Here is a 25,510-nt window from a genome sequence, read left to right as displayed (position 1 = left end):
TCAAATTTGACCTCAGACACTTTCTAGCTGTGTGACCCTAGGCAAGTCACTTAATCCCCATTGCCTACCCCTTACCATTCTTCTGCCTTAGAATTGATACTAAGACAGAAGTTAAGGGTTAAAAAAAAACTAAAAATCTTAGTTCAACCACTGCCTTCTACACGAAGCTAAATCTGACACTCTTATAGAGAATCTTTCATATCTCAGTACAAGCTCTTTTTTGACCAGCCTGGGCTTTGTTTTTCCTAGCATTCCTACTTGGTGTGATTTCCCTCCCAGAAGGATGTTCCTGCAGAAGTCTTCACTTCTTAAAGAATTATGAAACCCTAGAGGACTGCCCATTCCCAGAGGATGTGCTCAGTTCCAAACTGCAGGTTCTGGTGCTGTGTACCGATGGGTCTCTTTACCTGGTGAATGCCGAAAAAGCCAGTGATCCCAGCATCAGTGTGATTGTGGAGAGGTCAGTGATCTAAACAAAGCTTACTGTGGCTTTAGAAAAACATAATGACAGGCATTTTTGTGTTTTACTGTTTGCCGGACAAAAAGCAGCTCCTCCATCCTTCTTTCTAACATGTTGGTAAATGGAAGTGGAATCATGCAAGTTCAGCCAGTGTTTAAGTGCTTTCTTTCCCACAGGTGTGTACAATAGCAAGCACACTTTTAGGCATATAGAATTTGATAACTGACCAAAGAAGAGACCTACAAATCTCTGCCTTTGAATTGCAGGACTACTCTTCTGATTATCATTGTTTCACAATGAGCTTCTTGTTTTTCCCAGGCCTGTGAAGCATCCAAATGAAACGATCTGTGTTGTGGCTCCCATCCCATTTTTAACTCCCTTGGTAAGTAACTTTCCATCTTTAAATTTGGGGAAGACCCAAAATAAGCTGGGACTATAGGAATAATGCTCATACTTTTGGAGGACCTGGAACTCCTCTAAAACACTGATGGGCTAATTTAGTCCTGGTCCTGTGACACCTGGAAGGAATATACATGATTCCTAGCTCAGTCCTGGGGCCTGAAATCACAACCCCTTTCATTATTAGCAAATAACCATGAGTTAAATAGTTCTCTAGCAAAAGAAACAAACAAAAAGATCGTTTAATAGACTGTTTTCAATTTCTCTTATCTTAATTTAAAGCTTCTTGTTGGTTCCAGAAACTGAGTGAGTAGTAGTAGTATAAACTTTCTTTGGCATGATGCTGTCCAGTGGTTTCCATTATTCTGCCATAAGATTCCCAATCATTTTCTCTTCACAGTCCTCAGAGATCTTTCTGGGAGAGAAGAATACTGACAACATAATTTGCAATACCTGTAATAACTTCACAATCTGTTTGCTTCCCTAGATACTACTCTGTGTTTTGGATGGATCAGTTTATATCATGAATGTGACCAACTCAGAGATCATCTGTGAATTGGTTTCCCCTGCCTCTTATATGGCAAACCCCTGGGAGCCCGTGTTTGCATTTATTCCAGAAACCCAATCTGTGTTCATCCGGGGTAAGACAGAAGCATTCTTTGCTTTAACCCTTCATTCAAGGACAGGAGAGCTTGAAACCCCAGGAAATGTAGCCAGATTGACCCTCTTTTCAGCTTGTATTTCCTTTCACAAAGCGAATCCTATGGAGAAATGACTAGGTGTTCCTAGGACCTCTTCCACTTTTAACATTCAATGAGTCATAGGATGTCATTTCTGGAAAAGACCCTTGAGACTGTGGGGTTTTCCTTAATGGACTTCCCTGACCAGCAGGGTCCCACAAGGGAAGGGGCTCACCTTTGTGATGGGACCCGAGGAGAGGTAGGAACCGAGAACCAGGGTGGAGAATGAAAGACACGGACAAATCAGTGATTGGATAGGGCAGGCAACCCCTATGATTTTCCTTAAGGAGGAAAATGAGGATAATGGAATACAAGGTGGTTGAGGAGATTAAGATAGAGAATGCAGGCCGAGATGGTTCCAGCCTCGGGGAAGGAGAAGGTCAAGAAGAGAGAGACATAGTCATAGAGGAGCCCAGTGGAGCTCCATGGAAGGGAGAAAGGCCAAGAGGAAGTTCACGGGATTGCCTCTGAATTTATTCATGTCCTGCTTGGGCGGTACTCCCAAGGACGTAGTAACCACATCACAAAGTATAGACAATTAAGATTGGGTGGCAAGGTGGAGGGAACACCTTTTGGGCGTGTAGGACATAACCACGCTTTCCCGGGCTGGTCTCCGAACATGTTAATGGACTTGTGTTGGGCAATAGGTCTCGTGATCAGGTCAAGGTTACCTTCACAAAGCTTATCGGTAAAGCCTCATGCTTGGAGACACAGTAGTAATACAGTCATCTATATTTCATAGATGTGAATATGCTTGGGATGCTACATATCCCCCTTTTTTTTTTTTTTTTTATGAAAGGTGGTTGATATAGAAATGTGACCAAAATTAAAAATATAAAAATCATGTAGCATCACCAATTGATGCTTCAAGTGATTAAAATTAGATATTCAATAAATATTGCCAAAGACTTGGCTGAAAAAAGTAAGTGTGATTATCAACAATAATAAAATCTTCCTCTTTGCTCATAAAGATTATTGCAAAGATAAAATGTGTTCTTAATACTAAACAATCAAAATCAAAGATAAAAATTTTCATAAACGATTAAAAATAATGACAAAAGTAATGAGAAAATAGTTTTCACTCTGATTGTCCTGAATTATTGAGGTAGTAGTCCCATAGAACATAGGACGGGTGCATTAGATTATTGCCCACACACAGTTAGGATTACAAGAAGTTGCCAGAGCTTTTGTAGCAAGATAAAAGATGACTGCATCTGGATATGAAGGGGAATTTCCTTTTTCTCCCTTGTACTGATTATGCATTTTAGGGATACACCCGCCTAGATGCCTGCCACATGGCAATATGGTTGGACTTTGATACCCGAGCCACCTGTGAATGAGGGTGTCAAGCACCGTGTCCCAGGACCTCCAACCTCAGCAGCCCACATATATCCATCTCTTATGGAATATATGCTTGTGTGTGTGGCTTTGGCTATCCGGCCCATTGAGGTGTCCTTTGCATTCCCTTTTTATGCAATCAGTGATGGTTTCCCAGGATAGTCACCTGCAACTTTAACAATTGCTGTCACATTCTTGTAATCTGATGCTGTTGGGTACATTTCAAGAGAAATATTGGCACCTTCATTGCTCAGGATTAGAGTGTTAAAAGTACTTGAAATATTTTTCAAAATATAAGAGAAAAATGAAAACAACATAGTATAATCAAAATATTTAAAGAAAATAAAGTGAGAGCATCAAATCAAAATTGCTCAAAAGGATTAAAATGATATAAAAATGTTCTTAAAAATACTTTCTGTCTTATCCCCCTTTTTTTTTGAATAGCATACCAAAGATATTAGCATCTTTTACATTTTTCAAACAGTAGTGCAAACATTAATACAAATATCAATTTTGCCATAAATATAACATTTTGATTTGTTGAAGACATAACAAAAATGAAGCTAATGAAATGACTTTGTACATTCTGGCTGCATAATTCTTATATGAGCCTTATTTAAATCTCTGCTATAAATGAATTAATCAATATAATAACCAAGAATATAATATAACTAATGTTTGCAAAATTCATTCCACCAAACCAATGTTTGGAGTGATAGAAGCTTGAGTTGCTTTCTCTGTAGAAGCAATTTCTACAGTTACTTGATCATACAGAGTTTGATGTAACTTACTTTTCCTAGTTGTAAATGAATAATATTCAATGTGCTTTTTCTACAATCTTATTAGTGCCAAAATTTTTCCTATTTTCAATACATACTCCAAAAAAGAAACTTAGTGTATACTTTGCCTTTGCTCCATGTATGTATGTGATAACCTATTCCATCTAGGAGGTTCAACAACTGCGCGTCCACAGAGATTGTCCAACCTAGGCTTTACTTTCATGTACCAGAACGTCTTCCAGTACCTGAAGTGGAAGTTAATATACCCCGAATCCAGCGGCCGTCTGAATTCTGGGACTGATGTTAGAGAGCAAGAAAGAGTTTCCATAAAGATATTAATCCAAAAGATGGAGTTTTAGGAGTAGTGATCAACAATGATGTTATCATTTAACTACAGCAATGGCAGTTGGCACATAATGTCTACATAGATTTTGTCAGGAATATAACCTACACATGGATGTAGATGATCAATTTTCAATAACATTGGTTCCTAATTAAAAATTTCTAAAGTGCATTTTGCCTGATATCTCATCCCTTTTTTAAGAGTGACATCAGGACCATCTGTGCATTAAACATTCCTATTCTGCATCTCCTGCATAGAACATAATTTTTGTAGTCAGGGTTGCTAGGTTTGTGTTATGAATGAAAAATTTTCTATCTCCTGTCCTTTGGAGAGTCATACCAATGTCTATACCCTTGTTGATAGACCAATTTTTTACAATACAAGGAGTTTTACAATGCATACAAAATAAATTTCCTTTTGACATATATAACGGATATCCAAAATGAAAGATATACATTAGTGTTTGAACAATTATAGCTGTTTCGATTTTGATCCCATGATAAAGTCTTTGGAGTGTGGGATCCCTCTGACGTCATAAATATATGAGTGGGGTTTAGTCCATACAAGTTGACATGCTTGATATTGGTTTAGTTATAAAAGACCAATGGATGTCAGCATGACCATTGTCCTTCAGTAGAATAGTAAATGTCATTAAAAGTAGTATAATGTCAGTGTTTGGTTTTTATAGTCACCAATAATGGTTTCTTGCCGCTTGCTTGGTATGCAATCAGCTGGCATCATAGATGGTATTCTTCTGCTTCTCTTCCTGGTCCTGTGCCACATGGCATGACGTGCTTGGTGGGTGACCAGGTGTTTTCATTCTCTGTAAACATACAAACAAAACCTCGACCCAAAATTATCATTCTGTTGGGTCCCTGACAGTCTTAATCTCCTGGCAATATTCAGCCCAATCCATGTACAACATACAATGCAACGTTTGTCATTACATGAGAATTGTGATTTAATAATATTAGCTTATATTCCTTCTGGGGTGTAGGAGAGATAGATGGTTAGTAATACCATTTCCACCCCGTTTTTCTTTTTAAAAGCTTCAATGCTTTTCCAAAAACTTATTGAATAAGATTGATTCTAATGAAGACCTAATTCATTCTCACAAATTTAAAATGAATCCTATAAGATAAATATTATACATACATTTTGGATGATAGCAACAATGTGTTACAATTGGACAGTATTCACTGTACTGTTTCAATATTTCAATAGTATGATTTTCATTTGATCAAATTTGGGTAACATGGAACAATTCCACTAAAATAATTGCAGGTTACATATTGTACAAATACTTCAAAGGGTAAGTTTTCAGGTACATGATGAACTTAGATCTTACAACAAATACCCATATACTGGCATAATAGAATGCTAGTGAGTAACAATGATATTTTTCTCTAGGTATTGTCTTTCATACAAGTACATTTGTGTGGATATTGCATTAGACCTGCCTATAGAGCAGTGATGGTTTTTCCCGCTCATTGGCTGCTTTTCCTGCTGTCTGGTATCGGTGCCATGTTGTGGATGGTGCCAGGCACATCTGCATTGACTTTCTGGGAAGACTGTCTTTCAGCTGGATCATTTCAGTTTTCTTCCATGGACTTCTGGTATCTGAGAAAATAAACAGAAGATCTCGACCCCAAAAGAAAGCCTTATTGGGTCTTGTTAAATTAGAAAGTGGCTGAAAATATCTCCTTGTGTTTGGAGTTTGGGACTTATCAATTCCTTTGAGCCCTTTTGAAATTGCTTGCATTTAGGCCATGGATTATCCCATTCAGCCCATGTATTGCTGTTACAAGCACTATTACTCCACAATTGTTTTGGAATAGTTGGATATGCCCAATTATTTAAAAGATCTGTAATAACTTTGCATACTTTAGCATTTTGAGATTAATCCTATACATCAGGAGAGTGATTATCTCCCATCACTTGTTAGCTTTTAGATTTTTATACCATAGGGGCATGTAGTAATGCTTCCCTTAGTCCACAATGTTTAGTTTGGACACCTGTCTGAAGTGCATGAGTGACATGATAACATTCACAGGATTTTGCACTGGTAGCTAATTTCACTTGTGTGCATAAAATATTGAGGAATATTGGACTTGGCACTCTGATGTGTCAGAGAGTGCAAGTGATCTGCGTCTGCTCAAAAGCAGTGTCCTCAAGGCCATTTGCCTTTGATAATGATTTCACCTTGGCTTTGCAATGCTGAGAATGTGTTTCATATTTAGAATTGATGCTATATTATTTTGATATTGAGTAATTCTTATTAATTTGCTTTTTGGATAAAGTGGCAGTAATGTGCTTTACATACAATTTTTTAACTTTATACAGGTTTTTAAATAATGGCTGCTAATTTTTATCCTTGTTGACCTTATGTCCTGTTTAAAAATTTAATGATTCCTACATCTTTAAAATTTGAATATATTGGAAATTTTTCTAAAGCATATGCCAATTGATGCTAGTCAATTAAAAATTTGCACTGATTTTTAATTTTGCTTTTGATAATATTCAATACTTGCCATAAAAACTTATAACCTGAGGTGTAGATGCATTGCCTTCTATATGGCAGGATCAATTTATGAAACTGCTGAATTAAGTTTTCTTTCCAGATCCAAATAGTTTTGGTAGTGAGTCACATGGTTGCAAGAGTCCATGAGGATTTACCTCTGAAAACCTTGATAAATTTGTGTTTATACCTTGTTTTTTAGCCTACAGTTATATAATGATTCTTTTTTAAAATATTACAGATAAAATATCTCCTGTAGCATATGACAAAAGTCTTTCTCTGACTTTTTAACTTTAAAACTTTGCCTTATAAGAAATACAATTAGACCTTCTTATGTAATTTTGCCATGTCCAATCCAAATTAAAACAATTTAATTTTTAAAATTTTGCTTCATAATAATACCATCTTTTAGCAAAGATCTGTTTGAAAGACAGGTTTATACCTTTACATTTAAATAATATTCTTCCTGTATTCTCTGGTGCTGCTTCAAAAGGCCTGTTCCTTTTAGAAATGCTAAACTGGTGGAGAGATTTGCTGATAAGAAAGTCTTTTTGCTTCATTTGTCCTCTTTAGAGCAAAATGCCTGTTTGCTTCCTAGTTAGGGCAAACGCGTGCTCTGCTTTTTTTTAAACTGGTCTTCCTTTAGGTGCTTAAGGAATAGTTTTCATGCTTTGATATGATCTTACGGTCCTTATGTGAGGGATCGGTCCTTATGTGAGGGATCGTCTCCTCACCGCACTTTAACCTTACGCTAGTAGCCCAAAGTGATGAAAGGTTTGCTCTAAGTTTAAGCGTTGCTCATTAAGCTTTCACCATTCACCTGTGCCAGGTAACTTCTGGTAGATGACCGTGTTATGGCACAGAGTTACGATTTTTGGCTTTTTTCTTGCCTCACTTTTGCAATAAGCAATGTTTAAGTAAAGAAATTTCTTGCCATGAACTTATATTTAATTAATAAGAATGGTTTGGTTCTAGGACTTGTCTGTGTTAGTCTTATCTAGCCCCGTATGCTTTAGCTAGAAGCTTAATACTCTGCTTTGAATTTCTAGAGGAGTCAGGATTTCAATGGCCAGAGGCTGAATTAAACTTCCGTCTGTACTATTGGAGTCATTTCTAAGTTTTGTAGAAGAAACATTTCTACCTGCTTATTTCTGTAAATATTAAATGGTCATAATACTACATTAAGCATGGGTGGAGGCAGAGGTTGACAAAGAATATTTCTGTCTGTTTCTGCAGCAACAGGCAGGGGAGAGATAGCAAGGATAGATCAGTCAGTTGAAGAAAGTGATTTAAGCATATTGTTAGTATCTTTAGTGAAAGGAAGAGCAAAAGATTGAAAGAGAAGTCAATCCTCCTTGTTTAATGTAGCATTGTAATTAGAATCCATGTGCTCTTAGCAGCAGGTAATATTTGTCTTAATTTCCAATCATCTGGTGTAAAATTTGTTGCTAAAGAGTTTTGATCAGCTCTGTAATGCTGAGAGCTTCCCATATTTTTGCATGTTATGGCACAATCTAGAAATCCTGCTTCTCCTTTGCAGGGGGCTATCTGTAGCCTCCTTAATGCTGTTTTGGCTTGCAGAGTTCTGCGGGGGAGGGGGCGGGCTGCACAAGACCAGAAGCCTTAAAGGATGAATGTGGCTGAAGAAAACTGAAAGCTTCCGAGGAAGAGACTTCCTCTTGCATTTGGAAAGATCCTTCTACCTTATGATCGGGATGCTGAAATGGCTTTGCGTTGAACGCCCTTTGCCTCATTTCCCACGTTTTAAAAGGTAGAGGAGGGAGTTGTGAGCCAAACGCATTGAACGTTATGGCTTCTGCGCTTTTTGGAATGGAATCCTCCATAGTGAAAAGATTAGGAGAAAGTGTTAGACTTGCCCATGGCGCTCTCTCGGCCATCTGCCCTAAGAGATAGGTTTGAGCAGAGGCTTTTTCCTCCAAAGGTGGAGGGACCTTCGGCATTCTGAGAATTCGAGTTAGACTGAGGCTTGGCTTTCCAGCACCTGTGATGCCTAAAGTCTGCACAGGTTGTGCCGTCAAGGCCATCCTTGTAGTTTCCCAAGTATTCCAACTGACTTGTGATATTTTGTCTTTCTTTCTGATACTGCCTCGTTTTTTTTTTTTTTTTTTTACCCATCAGATCTCATAGCTGCACTTTGGGAACTCCCCTTGCTGGGAATTCAGATTTTGCTTCAGTGCCTATTTAAGCAATGCTTCAGAGATCTCAATACCTTTCTGTTCAATCAGAGATATTAACCGTCTAAGGTGACGAGTATATGATGAGGCTTATGGACCCGTGGTTCTGAATAATTTCTAAAATAAGAAATTGAAATAAAAGACGTTTCTTACCGTCAGAGGCCACCTGCAAGGTCACGCCTTTGTGATTCCGTACCTCAGTGATCGCTCCTCAAGTTGCACGTGCTTGAATGCCTGGGACAAAGGAATTTCGCTCCCAAATCCGGGGTGCCAAGTGTGGGGTTTTCCTTAATGGACTTCCCTGACCAGCAGGGTCCCACAAGGGAAGGGGCTCACCTTTGTGATGGGACCCGAGGAGAGGTAGGAACCGAGAACCAGGGTGGAGAATGAAAGACACGGACAAATCAGTGATTGGATAGGGCAGGCAACCCCTATGATTTTCCTTAAGGAGGAAAATGAGGATAATGGAATACAAGGTGGTTGAGGAGATTAAGATAGAGAATGCAGGCCGAGATGGTTCCAGCCTCGGGGAAGGAGAAGGTCAAGAAGAGAGAGACATAGTCATAGAGGAGCCCAGTGGAGCTCCATGGAAGGGAGAAAGGCCAAGAGGAAGTTCACGGGATTGCCTCTGAATTTATTCATGTCCTGCTTGGGCGGTACTCCCAAGGACGCAGTAACCACATCACAAAGTATAGACAATTAAGATTGGGTGGCAAGGTGGAGGGAACACCTTTTGGGCGTGTAGGACATAACCACGCTTTCCCGGGCTGGTCTCCGAACATGTTAATGGACTTGTGTTGGGCAATAGGTCTCGTGATCAGGTCAAGGTTACCTTCACAAAGCTTATCGGTAAAGCCTCATGCTTGGAGACACAGTAGTAATACAGTCATCTATATTTCATAGATGTGAATATGCTTGGGATGCTACAGAGACCGTCTAGTCCAGTGGTTCTCAACCTTTCTAATGCCGTGACCCCGCCATACAGTTCCTCTTGTTGCAGTGACCCCAACCCAAAAAAATTATTTTGGTGGCTACTTCAAAACTGTAATTTTGCTACAGTTATGATTTGGAATGTAAATACCTGATATGCATTATGTATTGTCATTGCTACAAATTGAGAGGTTGAGAACCGCTGGTCTAGTCCAAACCAAGGATCCCTTCTACAACAGACTCAACAAGTTAAATGCCTCTGTTTGAAGACTTTCAGTGAAGGGAATACTGAAATGGATCTGTGATCTCATTGAATTGAATGCTCCCTCTAGTAAGGCACATCACAAGCCATCCACGCCTGCCAGTCCTTCGCTACCATGATGTATATCTTCCCATGAGGGAAACCTTCCCCTGTTATCCCTTGTTGTTGCCACTTGATGAACCCATCTTTTCTTCTGTTTATATAATTCTTTGATGACATCTTTTACTCTCATTCTCTGAAATTCTTCATTGGTTATGTGTTCCTATTCACACCTACCATACACTCATTATACTCAGTGTAATCATTTCTTCAGAGATCATGTTCCATGTCTTTTATATATATTTTTTTAAAACTTGAGTTGGATGCTGAGTTCCCTGTTAGATCAATGTAACAGTTAGATAAATGTCTTTTCTTCCTCATTGAAATTTCAGAATTTTCATTTTGAGAGTTCCTATCCCTTTTGGGCCCACTTTCCATGTAAAATATCACTTGTCATTTAATTGACCCTTTTGAAAACTGCTGTCACAGATTTAAGGGACATGTCAGACTCTTACTGGCCTTTTTCTCCTCTGCCATGAATTCTATGTTGGAATGATCACTCTCAGCTCACCAACGTGATAGGATTATAGATTTAGAGCTAAAAGAGTCTGTAAAGATCACTGACTCCAAATCCCTTGTTTTACAAGTTAGAAAACTGATCACCAAAGGAATTGTTCAGGGTCACACAGCTAGTAAATGCTTGAGGTCATATTTGAATCCAGGACTTTCCAACTTCAAGTTCAATGCCCTATCATCTATGCCAAGATATTTGTTTGTTGGCCAGCATCTTGTTCAGACTACCAATTTTCTTCATCACTTTCCCTAGCTTTTAAACGATAGAAATTATTACCAAGGCAAGGCACAAATGGGTCAGCATCTCAACTTTTGACAGCAATGAAAACTCTAGCAGAAATCCAAATAGCTGAAGTCCTCCATCACTGAAATATTGTGTTTCTGAACCAAATTTATGATGTTTCTTAAACTTGGCATATAATTCCTCCTCCTGTCCAAGTAGCATTTGGTATAATCCCACAACAACAAAACCACTTTCCTTTTTTCTCCATTGGGTCTCCCAAATACTTACCACCATATGTTCCCTCATGAATTCCTGAATTTTTTTCATGTCATTATATCTTTTTAATATATAATTCTATTCCACCCTACCTTCCTTTACTCTGGTATGTACATTTTTATTAAGATAAACTCTTCCAGAGACATATTCCCGCCATGAATTCCTGCCTATTTCACCTAGTCTCATGATACCTACGAGATTAATTTTGCTTTCTTGCATGAGGACTCCTTTCTTGATACAGACTCCTGGTTTACTGCCTATATTATGTGCATTTGTATATAAATACTGAAGTTAGTGACTTTAATTACTGGCCCTCTCCTTAGATATTGTCTTCTATGAATTGCTGTTTTTCTCTATTGCTTTCCTCCTTTGTTGATCTGCTGCTCAATATAGAATCAGTTGTGTTAGATCAAAGTAGACAGTTTTGTCTCTTTCTGTCCCTTTTAATTTTATTAGCATTATTATTATCCCTTACCTTCCACCTTAGAATCAATACTGTGTATTGGTTCGAAGGCAGAAGAGCTAGGCAATGGGGGTTAAGTGACTTGCCCAGGGTCACACAGCTAGGAAGTGTTTGAGGCCAGATTTGAACCCAGGACCTCCCATCTCTAGTCCTGGCTCTCAATCCACAGAGCCCCCCAGCTACCCACCCCATCCCCTCCTTTTTATTTTAAAACTCTATGTTTTAAATTATAAACACTCTATTTTAAAAGCTTTTGTTAGGAACATTATATCCTGTTTTCCTCTTAGGATTTGATAGTCCTTAGTGCAATTGTTGAATTCCTTCATGAATCACCAAAAGTAGGTAGTGGCTAAATGTGACAAGTCCCAGGAAGTGCTCTGTAAAGTACCAACTACATGCCCCCTGACCTCAGCTACCTTAGTATGTGTTAGTGGAGAATTATATTACAAGGGAATCACTTTAAAAGACTGATATATATTAATTTAAGGTCGCCAAGGAATCAGCTATGTAATTCCTAAATGAAAAACTCAAGTCAGCCGTCAGCCTTTTTTGGAGTTTAATTACAATAGGAGCAAGAAAGGAATTAGAGATATATATAGAGAGAGAAAGGGGAGAGAAGGGAATAGGGCTTAAATACCCCTTCTGTTTAGGCTGGGCCAAAAGGCCCAAGCCCTTAGATAGCTGGGGCAAAGAAAAGAGATCAGTCCCTTTCACTCACGTGTCCAAAATGGAGAAACAGTCTCAGAGGCCCCCACCTTCAGTTTCCTTCAGAGCAAGCTTCCTCCGAGCCCAGGAACCACACCGCTCTCAAAAAATCCACCCCCGAGTCTCCAGACCCTCCTATCTTTAAGGACACCATCCAAGTTGCCTCCCCTCAGTCCTCACATCTACCAATCACTCTTCATCAATTTCCCTGTCAATGGAGGCTCTCGCTTAACCCAGGACCGCCCAGAGGTTTCTGGCTTTTTGCACATGTCTGTTGAAGGTCATATTTTTCAAATGATTAAATCTTTACTCCTTTGTTCCAGCCCTTTCTAAATCCTGTTAACTTGAGTATGGTAGAGATTGGAATAATTAAATTTTGATCTAGGCTGCAGCCCTTACTCAATCCTATTAGGACTGAATAGGGTGGAGATTTATTCCAAGTATCTCCATTGTATCAATTCTAAATCAATCAAGACTCAAAGAAATTCCTGTTCTATGCTCAAGCATAGGTCAAAGACCTTTCCATTGTTCAGCAAAGGGTTTCTGTCCTAAAGTAATCTTAAGAAGGGAAGAGAAGGAACCTCCCATGCCAATGGAGTTCCCATTCCAATAGACTATCAGTAAGAAATTTTCCAAGTATGAAATATCCCAATGGTGAAATTTTCAACAATTATAAGTCTAAGGAAATTTGAGGTTTACAATTACCAACCACCACTCTTGGTCTATCCTTCATTCATTCATCAAGGTGGCACCTGTGGGTCAACATCACAATTCCTCAGTGAAAAAGAAGCTCTAATTCCCACCTCCATAGGAAGAAATCTCATATCTGTGTTTTGATCAAATGGCATAATGTCTGTAAAGTTCTTTGCAAATCTTTTTTTTTTTAATTTAGATTTTTTCCCAATTACATGCCAATGCATTTTTAAGAGAATTTTGAGTCTTGAATTCTTTCCCTCCCTCCCTCTGGGTCCCCTTCCCCCACTACTGAAATAGTAAGCAATCTGATACAGATTTTACATGTGCAATCATGGAAAACATTTGTCCATATCAGTCATTTTAAAGTGAAAGAAAACTTGAACAAAAAAAAGTGGAAAAGTGAAAAAAGTTTGCTTTGGTAGGGTTCTGACTCCATCAATTCTTTCTCTGGAAGATGGCATTTTTCACTGTGAGTCCTTTGGGACTGATTTGAATTATTGTATTGCTGAGAATAGCTAAGTTATTCACAGTTGTTCATCCTACAGTATTGTTGTCACTGTGGACAACTTTCTCTTGGTTCTGCTTCCTTCACTACTGTGCCTTCAGAGTTAGCTCTGGGACTTATCAACTTTCAGTTCTTCGAAGGTGGTATGATGTAAGGAGAAGTATGTTTAATATTCTCCCAACCTGTGCGCTGGTCTGTGAGCAAACATAAGCACTCTTTTCCACCTTCAGACGGTGACCAAGGTCCCCTGGGTGCTAGTGCAGTTCCTCACCCAGGACAATGAGCTGGATCTCCATATGGGCAGTGTGACAAGAGTTTGGACCCTGTAATCTCCTTCTGAGGAGTTGTCCAGCCCCCCTTCCCATATGTGTCTGATTGCTCCTGAAGCCTTTGCTGCTGATTCAACTTTGGGTTCTACTTCTACCCTGGGGCCGTGGATCATTGGTGCTGGTCTTTTAAGTTGTTTTTGGATGAAGAATTGTTTTACCCCATCTTTTGCGGGGGAGGGTTATACTGCTCCAGATTTCATTTTGAGGTGTTACATCATAATTTTTAGAGAGTAATTTGGTAGAGATTAGGTGAGTCTGAGTACCTTCTCTGCCATCTTGGCTCTGCCCTGCTCTGTACATCTTAAAGCATTGTATAAGTGTGCCTTACTTTTCTTTTTATTATTACCTGTTACACAACTCAACTATTTAGTGGCCCTTCTTCACTTCCTTATCTGTGTCATATTCTCCTATCCTTCTAAATCTTGGCAGATCAAAAGCTTCTTGACATCCTTTTTTCTTTTTTGCATCCTCTTTGAAATACCTCCATTCTATCAAGGAAAACTTAATTCTCCTTGATAACCTGTAGAAAAGAGGTGTGTACCCTCAGTCTTTTCACTCTCTTCTTGTAGATAAAGACCAATTTGAATTCTGTGCTGCCCAAGTAGATAATAATTAATGTTGGCAGAAACAGTCCTTCCCCAGAATATTGCTTGGTGTAAATCCCACTGTCCTCTGCCCTCTTTCAGGTAACTCTTTGGCTAGGCTTTGTGACTATTTTTTTTAGATTAAAATCTAATACCTACCACAGTTGATGAAAAATGCTATCTACTTACAGATAGAGGACTGATGAATTCTGAGTACAGACTGAATATTTCTTTCTTTCTCTTTATTATAAGGTGTAGCATTTAAAATTAGTTTTTCTGCTAAAAGTATTATATTTTTAGAGGTTTATTAAAGGTTAAGAAATAAAGAAAATACAAAATAAGAAAGCACATGACTAGACCCAGAGAGCCCATTCACAACCACTCACATCTTGCCTGTTTAGGTAGAGAGCCGCATGTGCTCCGAAGCGGAAGTAGGAAGAGTGCTCAATAGGCTTTTACAGCCAGTTAAATAGAAATTTTGACCTCGCCCAGGTGAGGATCTCAGTGATATTAGAGGGCATCCTGGAAACTAGAGCAAAGACTTCTGGGGATTGAAGTCCAGGGTTCAAATCTCCATTTTTACATTCTTCTGTTTGATCGTTATTGGGGAAAGAAGTTTCCCCAAAAGGTAACATGAAAACATAATCAACTTAAACATTACAAAAATTTGAGGATAAGAGGGGAAAAAAGAACAAAACTAATAATTGCTAGACGCATTGACAAAAAGCTAGTTAGGGGGAAGTCCCCTTTGGCATGAAAGTATAGATACAAATAAATGTTCAATCAACCACACCCAAAGTTCATTTTTGATCTTCTTGTGCAGCTTATGGTCTGGAGGCATCTTCGTGGTGTCTTCTCCAAGCAGTTCAGTTTCTGGATTCAGAGAGGTATCATGTTTCTTTACCTAAAATTCTTCTTAAAAGGAATTTAAACTTTGCAATTTAAAATAATATTTTTACATTTCCTCATTAAAAGGGTGATTGAAAAATACAGGATCACTTAGGGATGCATGGCTGAGTTATGAGGTATATGAATCAACTGGCAAGAGAAATTAAAAAGACATCAGAAAAATCCAAATAAAAAGGAAAATTTCTGGATGAAATATAGACTATCAAAGTCTTATGTGTAAAAATTCTAAGTAAAGGAAAAATAAATCTATAACAGGTCCTTGAATCAGGGCCCAATTAAAATGATCTAAGCAATGATACATTTACCTGGTCAGTGCCAGGACTACAAAAAGTTACCACACTATGAAAGACAGAAAAAGGGACCAGATTATAGGAACCAAGTAGGAGCCAAGTTTGGGGATACTCATCTGTATTTTCAGAGTGAGTGTGGACACAAGGAAGGCCTATGTCTTAACAAATGTTAAATATAGCAACCTCGAGTCTTCACACTAAGTTCCAGTCCTTTGTATTGGCTTGGAAGTGCATCAGTCCATCCTGGATTGGTTTATCTTTGGCCCTATGCAGTGGCTCTTTTGTGTATATCTTGTCCTGGAATCAGACAGAATTAGTAAACAAAGACCCATAATTTTTAAAAAATAATTAGTGGCATCATTTTTATAGTCTCAAGCTTTTTGGAGCATGCATTACTATTATAGCAAATATATTTTAAACTAGTACTGCAAAATCAAAAAAGTTAAAAGAAAATCTTAATACTGGTGACATGTGCTTCAAATATAAAAAAGGAGAGAAAAAAACTGAAGTAATTGCACATGCAATAAAAATATAATAAAAGTTTTTTTTAACTAAAAAATATAGCTTATAATCATTGAAACCCTGTGTCAGCTAAGAAAATATAGAATGCAAGGCTTTCTCACCAAAAATGAATGAGATCCATTTCCTCTTCATACCTGGCCATGATCCACTTTGAGTATGAGAAAATGAATGTTACAAGGTTTTTTTTTAATATATATAAAGAACAGTATTACAAATATGTAGATATCAATATCCCCAAAATTATCAATAGCCCAGTTAATTACAATAACAAACAAACCCACTATCATATTTCACATAAGTTGCTATATAGCATTTGTAAAAGCCTATGAACTGATGGATATTTGTCACTATTTTTTACAATCATAGCAAATCTTTCAACCTTGGTAAACATACTTTTAAACAAAGAAAAACTTATTTCGGGTTTAGAACATCATCAAAAAAATCTAGATATCATTCTGGTGGAAGTTAAGTAGTGAGCTGAAGAGTTATAAATGAGGGGTGCTCCTTTTTTGGAGGCTTCTAGGGGTACATGCCCTGGGATTAACTGCCCAACTTCCATTCACATTTTTAGAAATTCGGGAGTTAGGAGTTAAATTTGTATTTCACTTCAGCTATTAGAATGGGCCTTTCCTCGTGTTAGGGGCAGGCAAAAATGACCAGAGATTGTTAAGAAAAATTCTAAAAATCATGTCTAAAGAATCCTTAAAATCAATTGAGATATTTAGCACATAAAAATTTCCAAAGGTTGTTATACAGTTGTAGCAATTTTATGATGGAGTCCATCTATCCTCTATGTGACAATTTACAAAGTCAAAAATAGAAAAGCTGTTTTTTATATGGGCTTACTCAATGTTTGTTCAGTATGGTTATAGGGGAAAAGCAACATAATTTAACAGTAGTTAAAACTCAGTACATTAAAATGAACAGTATAACAGAATAATATTGAATGCAGTAATATATGAACTTAAAATCACAAAGTTAAATCTTAAACAAAGCAATCAGTAAAATGCAATAAAATACAGAGATTTTTATACCATTGGAGTCTGAAATGCCTTAAAAATATAACCTGCAGTCTCTTTAAAGTTCCTTGGGTTTTTGTCCATTTATATGCCTATTGTCAGAAGGTAGATTGGTATGGGCTAGGCAATAGGGTTTAAGCGACCTGCTCAGGGCCACACCGCCAGCAAGTGTCTGAGGCCATATTCCAACCCAGGACCTCCTGTCTCTAGGCCTGGCTCTCAATTCATTGAGCTGCTGAGTTTCCTCCCCATAGTAAGAGTAGATTTTAGGAATTTCAAAGTCAGTTAAAGAGTTGCAGGAAGCTGAATTTTTCCCCTGGCACACAGGTGAAATAAATGAAATTACCAGAACAGTCAAAAGAAATCCTTTTAAATACCCCATGCTTGTAAGTTCCTGTTTGGAAAAGTCTCTTCCTTCTTTCCCTTTCTTTCTCCCCTCCTGTAATCCCCTGCACCCAGTCCAAGTTGAGGTTAATCATAGCCTAAGGGAAAATTACCCCGTTTTTTACCAGCTGATAGAAATGAGTCCTGGGTCTGGGGCATGAGCAGTCTGCTCTGAGGCTATAGTTTGCAGGGGCCGGGGGTCGGCGGGTCACCAGGTGATTGAGATCTGAGTCAAACAGGGCTGGACGCTGGGAACAGGAGCTGAGCCAGCCGGGCAGGAAGGGTGGGCAGGTGAGCAATATTGAATCAAGAAAGTCCGAAGCAAATGGCTATAGGCCACAACTGATCAAGATGGTTTTCTAAAAAAGCATCTTGGAGAAACGTGGCTTAAAAAACAAACAAACTAGGCATTAGCTATTAAAGGCTGAACTTAGTAGATCAAAAAATTGAGGGTATTTCATTTTCCCGAAGTGGTCATGCCAAACTGTAGCACTTAAAATTACTTTTTCTGCTAAAAGTATTATATTTTTAGAGGTTTATTAAAGGTTAAGAAATAAAGAAAATACAAAGTAAGAAAGCATGTGTCTAGGAGGGCCGAAAGGCCCATTCAATTTCGCTTACATCATGAGAGATGAAGGATATTTTATTTTTCCAAGTACATGTAATAACAAATGCCCACATAAGTTTTCTGAAGTTATATGATTCGAATTGTCTCCCTCCCTCCATTCTCTTCCCCCTCCCAGAGCTAGTAAGCAATTTGATCTGGGTTGTTCATGTATTCTCATGCAAAACATATTTCCATAGTGTTCATTTTTGTAAGAGAATAATCATATAAAGCCAAAACCTCAAAATAAAAACCCAAATAAATTAAAGTGAAAAGTCATGTACTTTGATCTGCATTCTTACTCTAGCAGTTCTCTGGAGGTGAATAGCATTCTTTGTCCCAAGTCCCTCAGAGTAGTCCTGGATCATTGTATTGCTGAGAATAGCTCATTCTGTCATTCAGGTTATAACCAAGTTGATCATTCCACTGTTGCCTTTAGTCTTAGAATCAGTACTGTGTATTGATTCTAAAGCAGAAGAATGGTAAGGGCTGGGCAATGGGGGTTAAGTGACTTGTCCAGGGTCACCTAGCTAGGAAGTGTCTGTGGCTAGATTTGAACCTAGAACCTCCTGTCTCTAGACCTGATTCAATTCATTGAACCACCTAGCTGGCTCTTTAAAAAAAAAAAACACAACTAATGTGGAAATTTGTTTTGCATGACTTCAAAATTCGTAATGAGCTTTGTGGTTCTTGCCTTCTCAATAGAAGAAGGATGGGGGAAGGGAGATCATTTGAAACTAAAAATAAAATAAAATTGGGTAAGAATTTTAAAAAAAGAAAGAAATGGTTGAGATTGGCCTGGCTTGTTTCACTTTGATTCTGGTCTATAAAGAACTCAAACACTAAGCTTTCCGTCTCTGTGGGGAAGGGACAAAGCTTAAGTCACTTAGCAGACTGGAGACAAAATAAAGGCACAAGACACAAGGAAAGAAAGCATAAGAACCTAAGATAGCATCCAGTTTTTGACAATATTTACCCATCCTGTATAACCTTGATGCTAATCTTCAAGTAGAATCTCCAGAGGCACTATTCTCTCTCCTAGCTTCTTTCCTGAAGAATGATGTTTTTTAAAATCTTGGGATTACCTCAAAGTATGTTTTCTACATAATCAGGCACTCAAAGGCAGAAAACAGTTAACCACACCTTGACAAGTAGCTTTAAAAGGTCCACCTATTTTAAAAGAGGGACCCACCATACTTACTGGCATTCAAAGTGCCTGTCATTGCAGAGATCTCATAATGTATCTTAGAGAACAGTGTTTCTTTTCTTTTCTTTTCTTTTCTTTTTCTCAGGAGATCTAGAAAAGAGTACACAATTCCAACATTATAATTATTGCCTTTTCATTTTTGAATTGGAGTCCTGCCAGCAAGCAAAGACTTCCTTACCCTTATCTGAGAAGAAATCTTTTTCTCATTCATCAGAAATTAGCAGCTGCATCAACCAATTGCCCTTGGTGAAGAGATGTGAATTTTTTCTACAAAATCGGTAAACAATTCCAGTGTGAGATTCTTGTAACTCAACAAAGGGAAAGCCTAGGCTTTCTCTATATTTAGAAAAACTGAGGTTTTATTATGGGAGGCTCCATTTTCAGCATATCATCCATTCCCACAAGGATCCAGCTCTGCCCTCTTATTCTCATATCCTATGTAGGTTAGTGAAAATAGAGTGCTGAGCTTAAGGCAGTGTGAAGGATTTTCACTTTTTTTTCCTTCCCATCTCTTATTTTTTCTCGTAATTTGTCTTTAAAAGTCATTTTTAAAAGAGAATGATCCCAGAGGTCTTCTCTTGATTAATTGGTTTGAGAAAATGAACACCTTTAAGTTGTGCTAACATTTTCCTCAAAATAAGATCCAATTCTATAGACTTCATAATTGGTATATTAACAATAGTCTGCCTATGAAGTACTTCTTCCTTGATTTTTCACAGAATTAAAAGGCTGGATCCTTGAGAGTCAATAAGACCTGGGTTTAAATCCTGCTGTGTGACCTACAACCAGTTATATGACCAATCTAAGCCTCAGTTTCTTTATATGCAAAATGAGGGTGAAAAAAATGGACTCTAAAGTCTCTTTTAACCCCAAACTTATGACTCTGTAATCTAGTTCCTCCTGTTTCCAAACAAATTGCCTAATCAATCCTTTTTTTTAAAAGTGAACTTTATTAAGTTTTTTAAAAATTTCCAAGGAAAACTTCTCTATAACTTATTCCAGGAACTTCAGAAAATATCCGTGTTTCCATTACTTAAGCCAAAGGTCCTTAACCTTGAGTCTATTTTTTAAAAATTGTTTGATAATCATATTTCAATATGAATTGGGTTCCTTTCAAATCTCATGTATTTTATTTTATGCATTGAGAAACATTCTGAAAAAGGTTGCATAGGCTTCAAGCTGCCTGAAGCCCTTTGGGTCCCCTCGCTTCCCCAGAGAAGCTCCTGTTACTCAGGCCCTTTCCAGTAGTTTCCACAAGCAGTTCTCAGCCCAAGAGCACCAAGATCATGTCTGAAACTTGAGAAAGGACAAGGGAAGACTATAACCCCGCCATATCCCAGTTTACCCAGGACCCGCTGCTTGTATGGTTCAGCTATGCACTAGACAAAATAGATTTCTGGAGTCTGGCGTCAGTCACTTACTAGCTGTGGGGCCAAGTCTTTTAACCTCTATCTTCCTCGGTTTCCTCAATTGTAAAATGGAGATGATTATAGTCCCTTCCACCCCACACCGCACCCCCCTCCCCAGGGTTCATGACACACACAAAAAGGTTAAGAGCCTCTGCTCTAGGCTAACAATACATTTGTCAGCTAATGGGCCACATTGCCATTTCCATCTCCAATTGGACTCTTGCCCACCAGTGGTCTTTTAATGCAGCAATTCTCACTGTAGCCGCTAGATGGTGCCACGACCATGCTAAGCCGGGAGGCCAACCCTTTCCCTCTCCCAGATGCCACCGAGGAAATCCCCCGGACAGTGGCAGAGCTGGGGCACAGACTCCCCTAGGCCTGAGTTTGTCCTGGCCTTCAGTGTCTTCAGTTGTACGCAGAAATGAAGTCGCAGGCAATTGGGTTCTCCTGTTGTGGGGGTGCAGTGAAGAAGGGGGAAGCCCTGAGCGTTTCTAGGGCGTCTTCCATGGGCCTGGCCTGTGCCAGTGGTTTTCTGTTTTTTACAAATACCTCCGGCTCCTCACCATGGTCCTGAGAGGGAGGCCCTATCCTCACTTTCGTTTTATCGCTGAGGAAATGGAAGCAAAGAGAAGTTAAATGACTTAAGTGACTAGTAAATGTAAGGGGGCAGCAGGGTGGCTCAGGGGACGGAGATCCAGGCCTGGAGATGGGGAGTCCTGAGTCAGGTCTGGCCTCAGACACTTCCCAGCTGTACCACCCTAACCAAGTCACATCACCACCATTGCCTGGCTCTCACCGCTCTTCTGCCTTGTACTGAACCATACACGCAGCGGGTCCTGGATAAACTGCATATGCTGGCGATTTAGTCTTCCCTTTTGCTCTCTCAAGTTTCAGCCATGATCTTGGTGCTCTTGGGCTCAGAACTGCTGCTAATAGGGGCTTTGGCTTTAAGGTAACCATAGCTGCTGTGGGAGCCCACAGGGACCCTGGGAGAGAGCAGGTACTGCTTTGGAATACACTGGCTGGCCAAACGGTAACTGGCCTACTTGAGGAGACCTGGATCCCAGCTGGAGCTACAAGACTCCACAGTTATTTACACATAGCTGCTTCTATTGCTACCATGAGTACAGAATCCCTGCAAAAGGGCCCTTCTGACTGAGTTTCAGGGCATCCCCCAGCAATGGCTCCTTCTGTGTCAGCTGAGGAGACGAGGCCCCGAGGAGATGAAGTTTTAACAGAACGTTTGTCAAACATTACCTGTATAAGTGGCATTGGCTCCCTTCAGCCTCTGGTGATCCTGTTATTTATTTTTATTTATCCTATAATATATATTTATTTCTATATTAATTGTATTCTGTGTTATACTGCATATAATATATAATGTTATACATTATATTTTTATTATATATCATAAATATGCTTACTAGAATATATTCATGTGATATACTCTTAGAAATATATATTTATCCTATAATATATAATTATAGATCCTAATACCTTTTAGCAACATTTCCTTGAGCTTGATCAACAAAATGCCTTAATTTTCTACACACGTGTGTCCCACATTTTCTAACTGGGTCCCTAGGAGAGAATTAATAATGGGCATTATCACAAAAGGGCCCCTTCTCTCCCACTCTTTTGGGACTCAATGCAAAAGTCTCTCAAAGCATTTTCATTTCCAGCTTTTGTTCTCACTTGTCCTTGAAGTCTGAAATATCTTCATTTGGGACTAAAGTGAGGTGAAATTTTAAGGAAGTAAAATTGTAGAAGATAGTGGCAGTCAGAAGTTTCCAACTTGAAATCTTCCTGAATTGCCTGTAAGTGTCCCACCCACTCAGACTTTTGTAAAAAGCTTTATTGAAATAAAAACAATTATTAGTGTTTTTAAGCTGAAAAGGTCAGAATTTGGATCGCACTGTAAATGTGCACCTATTGCTCTGATGGGTTTTATCTTGTGTCAACTATATACACATCAGTGAAGACTCTCTTCATCTGGTTCCTGAATTAGAGACCCCCCTACCAATTTATATTACCTTGCAGGGTGAGCAAAATTCACTATGTGAGTCCTGTCATTCTTGATGTAATTGTTTATTAACCCCAAACTCTGATCTCCATAATATCTGGGGGTCTAAGGAACAGTAAACATAAAGAAATTGCTTCACATTTTCATGGTTATGTTGTTGGCAGACTTAAGAACTTTGATTCTACCAAAGAAAATGGACTAGAATCCTTGCTTGAGCTGCAGAAAAGCTCAACAATAATACAGAAAGAAAACCGCAAAAAGTGACGTGGTCTTCTGCTCCTCAAGGTCCTACAAGAAAGAGACTTCAGCTCTACAGCTCCCAGCAAATGTCACCTAGACTAGTATTCATTGGGTTCATAGCCAAGAAACTTTTGTTGTTGTTTTGCACTTGTACCCATCCATCCTCAAATAGCTGATGTGTCTTCAGGACTGTTCATTGCTGAAAGAATATAATGTCAGAAAACCTGGAGATGAGGAGCATTGTTCCTATACTTAGACTAGAGGCAACTGAAGTGAAAAGACTACTTCTGAGGACTCCAACTGGTAGGTCTTTCCTCTCATACTTGTACAGATTGGATTCAAAATCAGCTGAATCATCCCAATAAAGAGCAACTTATTTTCTAGGCATCAAGTGTTGTTTGGTGTGTAACTTCTCACCTCAAATTAAAAGCAATCCAAACAGGGCTGGTATCTACAGAACTGTTGGAGAGACAGTACTGAAGTTCAGGACTGGGTTGGAGATTTGTTTCACAATCCTAATGAAAAATCCTCAATTCATTCATTGTCAGCAGGAAAATTGTCTGGTTGGGTCTGGTTCTTGTTTGGATTGGAAAGAAGAAATATAGGTAGCGCAGTAAAGACATCAACCTGTTTCAGACATCTAAGCCAACACTAATGCTGTATGTCAAAAGAAAAGGTACTAAAGCAAAAGGGAGAACATCCTCCTACCTTTCGGCCCACGTCTGGTGCAGGTTGGATTCTTATAATTCTTGAAAGACATACAGCTGGAAAAATGTTTATTTTAAAAGAAAAGTGATCAGGAGAGGCTTCTGTATCAGAATAGGCTTTACAGATTTCTATTCCTGTCTCAGGAGGATGGTCAAAGTCTGCAACATGGTGAAGTATAGAGCCTTCTTGAAAAAGACCATCACCAAATCCAGAAAAAAAGACAAATTGAGGTCAAATACTAAAGACAAAGATTAATAGATACATAGAATTCCAGGCGCTTGCCTTTTTGTTCAGGCTAGAAATATTAAAAAAAAACTATAAAAAAGAAAATGTATAAATGATAGAGCAATAAAAGTCATTAGGGGAAATTGGATATTCGTTGGGGCTCGCATCAGGAAGGATAGTGATACTCCTCCACGGTGTAACTCTTGACACAGGATAAAATGAATGCTAGGTTAAAAGAATCATAAGTCTAATCTGAATGACAGGCTGGGGAGACCGGGGAGTATTAGGAAGAGGTATAGCAAGCTGCCCCCAAAACTGTCAGATCTAGAAAATGTACCAGACCAAAGGCTGATGGGGAAATTCAAGAAAAATTCCATCATTTTTCTAGCTCTCGTCACCCCAGCGAGACAGAAGGTTCTGACCCCTGGGGACAGGCTCTGGCTCGAGCATGCTTAGGCAAAGGCTGAGCACTCGGACAAAAGGAGGTGCCAGGCCTGTGCCAGGGCGTCTACTCCAGCAGGGCGCAGAAACAGCTGGGAGCTTGGTCACGCCTGCCCAGTCCTAGATCACCGTCTCTGTCAGACTAAGGAAGGGGAGGGGGGGAGCTGTTCTCCCAGTTGGAGAGAAGCCTGCAGTTCTGTTTCCGAAGCAGCAGAGCTTCCCGGCTGGCTCGGAGTGACCCAGTCCGCTAGCTTTGTGTGGTCACTCTGACCCAATCCCAGTGTGGTGCCCGGATGGGCGTGGCCATCGTCCCTGAGGTCTCTGCCGTGAGCGGGGAGGGTGCCAGGAGGACCGGCCCTTTCTACGGCGCTTACCTCGAGTTTCCGACTTCATAGTCCTTAGGGAATGCCTTGAAAAGAGGTGGGCCCAGCCTGAGGAGCTGCAGAGCCCCTGTTAGAGCCCATTCCGTGTGGATGCGGGGTACCGATTGCCCAGAGAGGCTTCAGAGGAGGGAGATTGTGCCTGAACCCGGCTTAATCTGGCGGCGAAACAGAAACCTCCCTCTAGAAAGCACTCTAGAAACTGGCAGGCCCCCATCTCGGATCATAGGGAAAGGAGGCCCGTAGCCAGGCACCTTCCCTGCCCCCTACAAAAACGCCACCTGGTTTCTGCACCTTTGCTAGCACATCAGCTACCATTTTGTTGTATCCGGAAAGAGGTGAGAAAAAACGCTCGCTGATGTGATTCAGCCTGTCCAACGTCCTTCAGTATTCTCATTTTAGAGATCGTCTCGCTAGAGGGAGGCCTTAAGAGATTTAGGTGACTTGCCCAAGGTCACACAGAATCAGATTTTAATGCAGGTTCTCTGATTCCAAAAGCACACCTCTGTTCCCCAGTCTTTGTCTCCCTTCTTGGCTGGCTCATGGGTGCCTCTTCGGGTAAGCCTTACTTTATTTTTTGAAATCTTGACCTTCTGTCTTAGAATCAATACTAAATATCAGTTCCAATCAAGGACGCATGTAATACCCAATGAAATTGTGCTTCGGCTGCGGGAAGGATGGGGGAAGGGGAGGGAGGGAAATAATGTGATTCTTGTAACCAACAAATAATGTTCTAAATTGACTAAATAAATTAATTTAAAAATAAATATCAGTTCCAAGGTAGAAGAGCAT

At 39.4% G+C, this 25,510-nt stretch overlaps 1 protein-coding gene and 1 long non-coding RNA gene across 11 annotated transcripts in view; one reads left to right on the top strand and one right to left on the bottom strand.

Annotated features, from left to right (window-relative positions):
• The window catches only part of WDR93 (WD repeat domain 93), a 64,738-nt gene extending 41,387 nt beyond the window's left edge, over positions 1-23,351 (top strand). For 5 of the 8 annotated variants that reach the window (XM_007479335.2, XM_007479334.2, XM_007479333.2 and 2 more), the window contains 5 exons: positions 250-460; positions 779-842; positions 1,347-1,500; positions 19,378-19,570; positions 22,889-23,351. In XM_007479335.2, coding sequence (XP_007479397.1) covers positions 250-460; positions 779-842; positions 1,347-1,500; positions 19,378-19,570; positions 22,889-22,988 — 722 coding nt within the window. In that variant the 3' untranslated portion in view covers positions 22,989-23,351. Of the gene's footprint in view, positions 1-249; positions 461-778; positions 843-1,346; positions 1,501-3,884; positions 6,937-15,180; positions 15,245-19,377; positions 19,571-22,888 lie in introns of those variants that run through there. The other 3 variants (XM_056806391.1, XM_007479338.2, XM_056806387.1) reach the window with 3 other exon arrangements.
• LOC103093871 (uncharacterized) lies at positions 14,482-24,724 on the bottom strand. Of its 3 annotated transcripts, XR_008913691.1 has the most exons (6): positions 23,673-24,724; positions 22,199-22,282; positions 19,471-19,559; positions 19,287-19,382; positions 16,180-16,226; positions 14,482-15,853 (listed from the first exon to the last, which is right to left on the bottom strand). It is a non-coding gene; the product is annotated as an uncharacterized LOC103093871 (long non-coding RNA). The 3 variants fall into 3 exon arrangements; XR_460464.3 differs by lacking the exon at positions 22,199-22,282; XR_008913690.1 differs by lacking the exons at positions 19,471-19,559; positions 22,199-22,282.
• Positions 24,725-25,510: the final 786 nt, after the last annotated feature.

The sequence above is a fragment of the Monodelphis domestica genome, chromosome 1 (assembly GCF_027887165.1).
Source record: "Monodelphis domestica isolate mMonDom1 chromosome 1, mMonDom1.pri, whole genome shotgun sequence".
NCBI classification, from domain to species: domain Eukaryota; kingdom Metazoa; phylum Chordata; class Mammalia; order Didelphimorphia; family Didelphidae; genus Monodelphis; species Monodelphis domestica.
The sequence above is the reverse complement of the archived record's forward strand: the minus strand, read 5'-3'. Positions and strand labels throughout refer to the sequence as shown.